The following is an 11,756-nucleotide window of genomic DNA, read 5'->3' as shown; positions in this document are numbered from 1 at the left end:
TACTTGCCTTTTCTCTCCCCCAAGCAATGGGGAAGTATACTGATTTGACAAACTTTTAGTTTAATAACTGAGCTAGGATAGTACATGATTCAAGAAAGTTTTCTATGAGACTCTGCAATTCACCCAAGGATTTGTCCTGCTCCCTAATGGCAGTTCTATAAAATAATTCATTAAATTCCTAGCTAGTTTTGTTCTTCCCCATACAGATGTTTTTCTAATACCTTCATGGCTCCTGGAAATCTCACCCAGTTGACTGAGTTCATTCTCATAGGAGTCTCAGATATTCCAGAGCTGCAGATTCCTCTCTTCCTTGTCTTCCTGCTCATCTATGGGCTGACAGTCATGGGGAACCTGGGCATCATCACCCTCACCAGTGTTGATTCTCGACTTCAAACCCCCATGTACTTTTTCCTCCAACATCTGGCTATTATAAATTTTAGCAACTCTACCATCATTGCTCCTAAAATGCTGGTAAATTTTTTGAGAAGTGAGAAAACCTCTTCATTCTTTGAATGTGCCACCCAAATGGGAGGATTCCTGGTTTTCATCGTAGCTGAGGTGTTCATGCTGGCGGTGATGGCCTATGACCGCTATGTGGCCATGTGCAACCCCCTGCTCTACATGGTGGTGGTATCTAAGAGGATCTGCCTGCTGCTGGTGTCCCTCACCTACTTCTATGGCTTTTGTACAGCTATTGTGGTGACACCTTGTGTGTTTTCTGTGTATTATTGCTCTTCCAATGTCATCAATCATTTTTATTGTGATATTATGCCTCTGTTAACATTGTCTTGCTCTGATACTTACATTCCAGAAACAGTAGTCTTTATATCTGCAGCTTCAAATATTGTTTTTTCTATGACTGTAGTTCTAGTATCTTATTTCAACATTGTTTTGTCTATTCTAAGGATGCGTTCATCAGAGGGAAGGAAAAAAGCCTTTTCCACCTGTGCTTCACATATGATGGCAGTCACAGTTTTCTATGGGACTCTGCTGTTCATGTATTTGCAGCCTCGAACTAATTACTCATTGGATACTGATAAAATGGCATCTGTGTTTTACACCCTGGTGATCCCCATGCTGAACCCCATGATCTACAGCCTGAGAAACAAGGATGTGAAGGCTGCCTTAAGGAGATTCATGACAAATCCATGCTATTCATTTAGGTCAATGTAATTTGGGGACTCTTTGTGTAAACAAACAGAAGGTTTAGGTAATACAGAAACAAAGTTCTTACTCAATAATTTTCCCCAGGAATAAACAGGCAGTAAGTTTGGAAGAAATATTTCTCAGAGTCAGAAAAAAATATTACACGTATTTGAACAGAAAAACAAAACATTGATAAGAGAAATAAATTAATCATTCTTCTTCTTTGTCATTTCTTTGATTGCTCCTATTACAAACAACATGGTTAAATAGTGTGTATCACTCCTTCTTGAAGATCTGTAATTATTCAGAATTAAAACCATTTTTACAACTAAGTTACCAAAGTTGAACTGACAATTATATTTAAAATAAAACTCCCAGGAAGGGGTGTATGTACCTCAGAGGTAGATTGTTTGCCTTGAGGCCCTGGCTTTGATCCTCAGCACCACATAAAAATAAATAAATAAAAATAAAGTGATTGTATTCATCTACAACTAAACTAATAAAATAAAACAAAACTTCCTATCTCTTTCTTAATATTATTTAAATGAACAAGTGTATTCCACCTGTGAATTTATATTATGACAGTTAACCTGAATATAATTGAATTATATGACTCCAAGTCATATAATCTACACAATTTGTGAATAAAAGACACAGAGATGGATCACTGAATACTCTTTCATGCAAGGCAAAAGTTTTACTTTTTTCTTGCTCTAAGTTTCATTATACAAATTTGTGTAGGGACACTAGGGTATATCTTAACACAATTAAAAAACTCCACTGGAAGATACATATGGACAATTAAAAGAACATCCAGTATGTATGTCACCTGTACCTATAAACAGGTTGTGATTCTAACAGCATAGAATCACTGTCTTCAGGTATGATAGTTATGCTGTAATGAAAAGAAATGTAATCCTACAAAATATGGTTAGACTAGGAGACACAGAAACCTTATACTTGGTTTATCCTCAAAGTTTCCTTATTATTCTTATTTTTGTTTTGGGTTGTATTTTTATATAATGTTGGCACAAAAATGTGTAATTTTAGTTTCTTGGAATATTTTAAGAATTCTATCCAGGAAGTACTTCTTTATTGGCTCCTGCCAAACTATTTTTAGTTAGGTTTTCTATTGTACTGTGGTATAGTATGACTACGTATGAAATTTCTTCAGTTTTATGAAATCTTTTACTATTTTTCTTTATTTTTAGGGCATTATATTTTTACATAATTGTGTGGTTTATTTTGACATATTCATAAATGCATATAACATAATATGTTCTATTTCAATTCCACCCCTCCTACCTTCCCCCTGACCCTCATCCTCTACCTAATGGTCTTCCTTCTATTAATTTAGTTTTAAATTCTGCAATATATAAAATTGTAATGCATAGTGATATACTCATATATGTGCATTTGTTTAATTTAATTCCTCAGTTCTTCCCTTTCCATTGCCTCTTCACTACCCCTTGATGCTCTTCCTACTCTAGTGTTCTTCCTTCTATTTTTATTAGATTTACTTTTTCAAAATCCCTAATCTCTCTAGCTACTGCAAATAAGACAAAAAAAAAAAAGATTATACCCTTGTCTTTGACAATCTGGCTTATTTTACTTAATAAGATATTCTTTAATTTCTTATATTTATGAGAAATTGACATAATTTCATTCTTCATTATGGCTGAGTAAAACTTCATTGTGTGGGGCTTGGGCTGTGTCTCAGTGGTAGAGCACTGGGTTCGATTCTCAGCGCCGAATATAAATAAAGAAAAATTTTAAAACAAAAACTTCATTGTGTGTACATATACCTTCTTTTTACATTTCATGGAATAATTAAGGAGGATTGACAGCAGCTCATCTCTAACAGCCTTTCAGTATTTAACTGAGAATCCATCTATTCCTGTGGTTTTGTTGTTGCTGTTTTTTGGGGTACCAGGGATTGAAATCAGGGGCACTTGGCCACTGAGTCACATCCCCAGTCCTATTTTGTATTTTTTTTTAGAAACAGGGTCTCGCTGTGTTACTTAGTGCTTGGCTTTTGCTGAGGCTGACTTTGAACTCACGATTTTCCTGTCTCAGCCTCCAGAGCCACTGAAATTACAGGCGCATTAACCACTGCACCAGATGTGATTTTTGCTGTTGTTGTTGTTGTTGTTAGAAGATTTTTATTTGCTTCTTCAATCTCATTACTTGCTCTCAGTCTGCTTAAGTTTTCTGTATTTTATTGGTTCAATTTGGGTAGGTCATATATATATATATATATATATATATATGACATATATATATATATATATATATATATATATATATATATATATATCATATTTATCTAGAAATTTATCAATACCTTCTAGATTTTCTGATTTATTAGAATATAAGTTCTCAAAGTACTTCATGGTGCTCTCATTAATTTAACTCTTGTCTCTATTATCTCCCTTATATTCAGTAATTTTGTTGATGGGTTCCCTCTCTTTTTCTTTAGGTTAAAAATTTATCTGTCTTATTTACCTTTTCAAAGAACCAACTTTTTGTTGCAATGATTTTTTGCATTACTTTGTTCTCAATTTACTTAATTTAGCCTTTGACACTTGCCAAGGTCTCCGCTTGGCACTGAATCACGAGCCACCACACAGCTTTGTAGGTTCAAACAGCAATTCTTTATTCCCGAACTCACACTGGCCATCTACAAACACATTCTGGGCAATCTAAAATCTCTCCGCCCAATTTTCTACTCCACGATGCTTTTTCCAAATCCCATTTGAATCTCAGGAGAACTCAACGGGAACAAGCAGCAGGAACACCCTAGTCCCAGCAGCAATAATCTTCAACCTCCAACTTCCCTAAAACCCGTATTGTCTCAGACGGGGAACACCCTAAACTTGTCTTAAACCAGAACGCCTTAAACTCAAGGAGCAGGAAACTTCCTCAAACCTGATCAGCTCTAAACCCGGATCCGCCCTGGTCTTTGAGCAAGGTCACCTTACTAAAGCATACATGCAATGTCCAAGGCAAGTCCACTTAACATGGGGTATGCTGGCAAGGAAATATCGATGCGTCATTCCTACTTGGCAATGGCCCTCAGCATCTCCCCCCTTCTGATTAATTAAACAACAAGCAATGTGGCTTAAGGACCATGCCTGGTAGGTTGTCCAATTCAACATATGGTTCTTACCCGTCATGGGAGAACTGACCTTTAGGCATCAGCTTCCTGTCTTAGGTTGAATCCACTGCAGTCAGATCAACCCATCACTGACTACCGGTCCAGCATTCAGCCATGTTTGTGGATAGGCCTATGCACCAGTGGGGGGGTGAGGTTCTTGCCTCACCTCTGTTGGCCCCCAAATTTAGCCTTGGTGCCAGTGGGGGGGTGAGGTTCTTTGCCTCACCTCTGTTGGTCCCCAAATTTTAGACCATCACTAGTAGAAGGGAGGAGGATACAGAAATGCCAAGCCAATTGACGGCTCCTTTGGAAAAATTGCGTCACTGGTGACACCATCAGCAAAGATGCCAGCATTACCACAATTAACATGGGGTGTGCTGGCAAGAAAATTGCATCACTGGTGACACCATCAGCAAAGATATGCCAGCAGTACCACAATTCGCTGCACCAGAAGATAGTTCACAATGCATGCAACTGATATATAGTCCAGGCAAGTTCTGCAAGCAGTTCAAATCGGAGGAGTCTATCAATATGTCCATTTCCTCCCAAAGTAAATCAAGTCCTTGACTGAGCATTACTTGTTGAGTTATATTCATTGATGCATCAGTTTATACAGTTTACTGTGATAGCTATCATAGAAGCTGTAGTTTGGTTTTATCTTAGTCTTCACCAGCACTGGGATGGATATGGGAATTCTGGCAATGATGCTAAAGAGACATTATCCTGAACAGAATTATTAAATATAATGAAAAGGAAAGGTGAAAGTAAACAAACAGATCTGTTAACCACCTTTAAAAACAATCCGTAACAGCTGTTTACCTAATTTAAATTAAACCATATAAATCAGGTGAATAAAAAAAAATTCGGATCCATTTTTTCATGAGCGCTCCTCATATAAAAATATGGACATACACACATACTGACATGCAACACAAAACAGTGCACACATAACATATAACACATAAGACAATAGTAAGTAAAGGTCTTGTAGCTATACCTAGGTGAAATCTCCATTGCAATGTTTAAAAACTCAACAGTCAAAAAATAAAACACAGTCAAAAAATAAAACTGATCAGAAAAACATTAACCTAGGTTTATATGAGCTCAAGAAATAAAATAGAACTTTATGATGTGGGAAAAATGCAATAATAAAATAGATATTGAAAAAAGCACCCTGGTTAATCACTGTTGCAGATGTAAGAATAGCCAAGCTGGAGCTCTGGATATCAGCTGTTATGGATTTGAGTCAAATCATCTTCTATTGGTCTGCAGAAATTGCTTTAGTTAGTGTCTCTGGAATCCAAATCGGCTGTTGTTTTCCCTGTGGAAACAAACAGAACCCTGACTCCAGACAAATCACTGGGTCAGAACCTTTCCATTGTCCTGTTAGAATATCCTTCCAAAGTACCTTGGGCTTATGTACATTTTTTGGATACATGTCTTTCTGCAGCACTAAGTCCTGATGAATCCAAATTTTAAAAGTTTAGAGTAAAAAGGGTTATTTTAAGTTTATCTTTGGGGGATATATACCCCTAAAAGATCCTTTTAAATTTAAGTCTTTCAAAAGCATTCTGCCTTAGTTTTTAGAATTACTTTAGTCCTTTTTTTTTTGATGTGGTTTTAAATTAATTTCCTTCTAGTTAAATGTTTTCTTAATTGGCTCTTGTCTATAAGTTTTAACACCCTCATCTGAGACTTCAAATTTCTGCACCACCAGAAATTAAAGTTGATGGGCTTTTGAAAAAAATTACTAATAATCTCCTTGTTCTTTTATTTTATCCAATATTTGACTTTAAACTTTTCTCTTCTACCTATTTCTATCTTGAATGTCTGTATCTAAGAGTTGTCTAGCTTTTTGTATTTTCTATCTGAAATACCTTTACTTGACATTTTTAACCATTTTATATCTTATTTCTATCTTCTAGTTTTCTTCTAAGGTTTTTATATTTACCCTTAGTTGCTTTTTTCTCTCCTAGTTTTCTTTTGTTTCCTATATTGTGGGTTTAAAATTCTTGTCTTTCTACATCTTTTTTATCTTCCTATATCTTTTTTATCTTTCTACATCTTCTCTCTCTCTTTTTTTTACCTTTCTGTACTTTTTGAAGTTTTCCACTTCAAATTTTTAATCTTCTTTATCTAAATATCTTTTATTATCTTCCCATTTTCATGTTTTTTTTCCATCATGAAGCCATCTTAACCACCTTCAATTTAACCTTTTAAAGCCTTCAATTATCATCTATACTGTACTTTTAGATGTACTTTTTCACCACCTACAGCTTTACTCTTTTAAACGAGGCTTAAATTCTGTTTAAATCACTTAAATGTTAGTTTACATGGCTGCCCTTCAACTAAAGGCTTTTATTTATTTATTTATTTTTTTACTCCATTAAGAAGCTTTGTCTCAATCTGCCATGTACAAATACCTTTTTTCTTCTTTCTTCCTTTCTCAAGCTTTTAAATAAGTCTAGTTTCCTCAAAATCTTTTTAAATGGCATTTGACAGACGCTAATTATTCTATGAGTTCTATCAGTTCTGAAATTTGTTTTTTCTTGCTCTACGGGGGTTTTAAAATGCAACATTAGGGTAATTACTTGGGCTCATTGCTTGTGTACTTAAATGCTACAAATACTTTTTTCTTAGAACTGCCTTCATACTCTTCCTGACATTTTGATATGTTCTACCTCTGTTTTCATTTTTTCTAAGATTTTTTTCTTTGTTTCTCTCTTATTTATTGCTTTCTGATAGTGGCAATGAGGACCAAACCCAGGGCTTCATAAATTAGAGGCAAGTACTCCATACCTCCAGTCCTCTCCATGATTTCTTCTATGATTCTTTCCTCATTTAAAAAACAGTGTTGTTCAATCTCTGGGTTAAAATAGTTTCTGTTTAGACCTTAATTGACTTCTAATTCCATTTTACAAAGATATAAAAGATAACAAACTATTGTGAATTTTTTTTTGTATACTAAGAAGCTCCTTTGTGTCTTCAAATATGGTCTATTTTAGAGAATATTCCATGTGCTGTTGAGAAGAAAGTGAGTTTAATTTTTAATGAATAGAGTATTCTATAGATGCCTGTTAAGTACATTTTAATCCCTATTTCTCAACCCAGACAAAACTCAACTCAAAATGGATCAAGGACCTAGGCATTGGACCAGAGACCCTGTATCCACTAGAAGAAAATGTAGGCCTAAATCTCTATTATACCAGCTTTAGGAACCAACTTCTCCAACAATATTCCTTAAGTGGAAGAATTTAGATCAAGAACCAATAAGTGGGATGGTATAAAGCTAAAAATCTTTCTCAAAGCAAACAATCGAGAGTGTAAAAAGAGACCCTACAGAATGGAAAAAAAAATCACATTCACAATTTATCCTCCTAAGTTTTTGTCAAGACCTTGTAAGCCCCAACAACATTTCTTAATCCAATCAACTGCCAAATATTCTTTTTTTTTTTGCCAACAAATGCCCAAGGATACAGATATTTTCATAGAATCAACTCCAAGGAAGGCAATGACCCATGTAAAGACTTCCCCAGGAAGTCAGCAAATTATTTAGAAATGAGAGAATAATTCTTAAGGAGCTCCAAAGCTGATCTGCACACCCTAATGGTTGCACATTTTCTGATTTTCATAGCTGCTATTACCAGATTTTTGTTTTTTGACACTTTGTATAATTATATACTATATATATTGAAGATGGTGAATGAGAGTAGGTTATGTTACCACCCCCATATATTGCTATTTTTAACAATGTTCAGCAATTTATTTTGTTTTTTTTTTAAATTTATATGTGATGGATTATTGCTAAGCTTTCATTGAACACAGAGTTTTATAAAAATTGATTTTTAAAGTACTTATCCATGTTTTTGTAGTTTTTATAGAGATGGATTCTCAAGTCCTCATTCCACTGTTGCATGTAAGTTCCTCATGTTTCTATTTTTCTTTGTCAAAAACGAGAGTTTTTTATAAATCCTCAGTTAATTAAGATCTTTCATGATTGTACAAATCCACATATATCCATTAAAAAGTCAGTATGACAACTCAAGTAATTACTAGTGGAAATATTGCAATATTTATATTATTAGGAAATATGATTTCCTATATGACTACCTGGTGATGAAGTTTTAAAAGGACCAAGTTGTGTGAGCCAGTTTCCACTGAGTGCATCCCTTTCTATGCAGAGGCTACTGACTGTCTCTCTGGAGTACTAATTCACTAGTGAATACAAACCACCCTTGACTACGCCACAGCCTCTAGGCATTTTGTTATGCTCTTAAATACTTAAGGGATAATTAACAAAACCTTTTGCATCTCCTAAGGGGACTCTCAAAATTTGAAACAAAATATCTATAAATTGTTCTCACTATTTCATGTAAGAAACACATGGGGCAATCAAGACAGAGAATTCATTACAGGTAAAAAAAAAAGAATGTTTCATGTGTAAGTCTATAATACAGGTAGTCACAATATATCAGTGAAATTTGCAAAGTTTCATGGAAAAAAAATGGGGCTATTTTGACTTAGTGCTGTGCTTTTTACCTCTCATATCCAAAGAGAAATAAGAATCTTCTCTATTTCACTTCATTTATTTTTTAAATATTTACTTTTTTTTTTAAATTGGAGATTTAACACAGAGATTTAACACTGAGATACCTCCCCACCCTTTTTTTGTTTTCTATTTTGAAGAGTTGTACTAAGTTGCGTAGGGCCTTGCTGAGTTGCTGAGGCTACCCTCAAAATTTTGATACTCCAGTCTCAGCTTCCCAACCACTGGGATTACAGGTGTGTGCCACCATGCCCAGCAATTTTACATGCTTTCATAGGTATGCATATTCATATTAACCATCCTGACATTATGTGCAAAATACTTGTTTTGTATAAATAATTTTATCTCCAATTGAGGTCAAAACTAAGAGCAAATAAGACACAAGGAAGATAAAAATATTTTAAAAGCCATAATAAAGTAACTGAAGGTAATTATTGATGTCTTTCCAAATAGAGTTAGTGTCTCTAGGTTCTTGTGGTGGTATAAAAATAATTTGATACTCAATAATTATTTCTATAAAAATGTAGATACAATTTCTCATTTACTGATGTGAAAAACAGAAGTTTCTATTTCACAGTAGAAGGTGAAATTATTATTTGAAAATTAAGAGAATATGGAAAATCCAGATTTATGGTGAAATAGAATGTCCAGATTGTGCTTGGCAGTCTGTTGAAATGTGAGAAGAGGAGGGTATGATTGTTTTAAAAAAGAGGACATAGTTTTCAAAAACTAAAGTTGCTACTCAACCTGAACTGTAAAGAACAAAAACACTATCTGGTTCTTGCCAGAAACCCCAGAGCTGCTGAATGGAAGCCCATTTATATTTTCTGAACTAACAAGAAAACAAATAACTACAAGTGTGATTTTTGGTGTTAGTAACTGCAAAGAAAAACAAAGCAAATGGCCAAAATGCAAGATTTGTATTTCTTCCTATTGCATTTAACTGAAGATATTTTCTAGTAGCACCACCTGCTGATATGTAGTTCCATATTTATGATGTAAGAAAAATGTACCCATAGGGAAAGTGTGGGAAAACAAGAGAGTAGAATTTTTGAGCAATATTTTAAATGATTTACGTGCAAATTCTGGTAATCACCTTTATAATTAATGTAAAAATTACATATTTTATTTTGGTTGTAGCTCACAGATCTCTCACTACAATTTTCTTTGTAAACAGGATCATCTTTCTCTTTTTAAAGATGCAGTTAAAGATTATTAAATCATTAACTCTCTTTCGTTAACATTCATTCCAACTAATTTTATATGTATATACATTATAAAATTATGAATTATATATACATATATATTTAATTTGTAGAATATTTCAACATATATCTATTCAATTATATACATGTTTATCTCCATTATGTAGTAGAATATAATTTAAAGAAGCTTTTGTAGATTAAATATATAAAAGGACTTCAAATCACATCTGAATCTTATCTAAAATATGGAGTATTTTATTTTGTTCCATTAGTATTGTATTACATAGTGGTATACAAATTTTTATTTAAATCTTTAATCAATATAATTAAGGAATTTTCATGATGTTCCTTAATATAAAACCAATGGGACTTCCTTCTACTGCCATAGGACTTTACCTGATAAAATACATTCGAATTTTGCATGCATGAAAATTTTATTCCTAAATTACAATGAAATGTTCATTTGAGAAAGATTAATATTTCAAGTAAATATATGTCAAAATAATTTATATTAAATGTTATAAAAATAGTTATGAAAATGTAAAATAATCAATTAAAATCACCTTGTTTGCTCAAGTTCATCATGAAACAGGTGAGAAGGTAAGGAGAATACTGAGAGAAGTTATATAAATTACATCCCAGAGGACCCATTCCTCTCCTGTGCATCCAGAAGCATTTATACATACTTTATACATAAATATGTGGGTTAAGGCACTGTCACAATTTTTAAAAATGAAACAAAGCAACACTATGTACCTGACACTTGGAGACAATTCTCTAAAGCATTTAGTTTTCACTCATCCTTTTCAACAAAACTTGGCAAGGACATGTTGGTTTTTGATATGAGAATAATTCTATGTAACATATTCTAAAGAAACCCTTATAATATACTATACATTAAGACACAGTATAGATAATCTCAGTACCTCAGAGGCTGAGGCAGGAGGATTACAAGTTGAAAACCAGCCTCAGCAAATGGAGGGGCAAAGCAACTCAGTGAGATCTGTCTTTAAATATAATACAAAATAGGGTTGGAGATGTAGCTCAATGGTCAAGTGCCCCTGCTTCCAATCCCCAGTAACCACCAGGCCCCCTCTGGAAAAAAAAGATATTTAGAGTGTAGAATATATCTTCATAAGTACATTTCCTGATATTTTTCCATTTGTGTGCAATTACTACTATGATATGTTCCAGTGTTTTTATTCAGACAAGTGTTCAATATCTGTCCACTGTATTGAAGTTGTTTATAGTTAAAAACCTCTAGAGAAAACAGTTTTTGAAGGACTTTTTTTAATTCTGTGGTCTTATAAATTTTTGAATTTTTAGTTAGAAAGAATTTGATACTCCTGGGATAATCTAATTTTATTTATAAGTTATAAATTTGCAATTTATAATTCAATGCAATTTATAAAAATGACAAGGTGGTTACCATTATATGGAAAACTCTAAGGAGAATTACAGTAATTATCCATGTATTGGATACCCAGTGTTTTAACTTAAAAATTTTGGCTTTACATATCCATAGTTTTATATCTGTATATCTAACAATTTATCTGCTCTCTAACAACTTATGTATCTTCTCAGGATTTCTTGACCTTAGTAATATTGATAATCTGTGCTGGATTTAATTAAGAATGCACATTGGATATTGTATGATGTTTAATGACTTAAATGACCTATAATTGCTAGTTGGTAAGAGCAG

General features: G+C 33.5%; 1 protein-coding gene across 1 annotated transcript; it reads left to right on the top strand.

Annotated features, from left to right (window-relative positions):
• The first annotated feature begins 225 nt into the window (after positions 1-225).
• LOC113176062 (olfactory receptor 8J3-like) lies at positions 226-1,173 on the top strand. Its single transcript, XM_026380447.2, has one exon. The coding sequence runs from the start codon at positions 226-228 to the stop codon at positions 1,171-1,173; it is 948 nt and encodes a 315-aa protein (XP_026236232.1).
• Positions 1,174-11,756: the final 10,583 nt, after the last annotated feature.

This window comes from Urocitellus parryii, chromosome 4 (genome assembly GCF_045843805.1).
Source record: "Urocitellus parryii isolate mUroPar1 chromosome 4, mUroPar1.hap1, whole genome shotgun sequence".
Lineage (NCBI taxonomy): Eukaryota > Metazoa > Chordata > Mammalia > Rodentia > Sciuridae > Urocitellus > Urocitellus parryii.
Note: the sequence above shows the minus strand (reverse complement) of the source record. Positions and strands in the feature narration are given on the sequence as shown.

Bases quoted from the DNA above. Each gene is read 5' to 3' on its own strand.
- LOC113176062 (XM_026380447.2), top strand. From the start codon at position 226: ATGGCTCCTGGAAATCTCACCCAGTTGACTGAGTTCATTCTCATAGGA.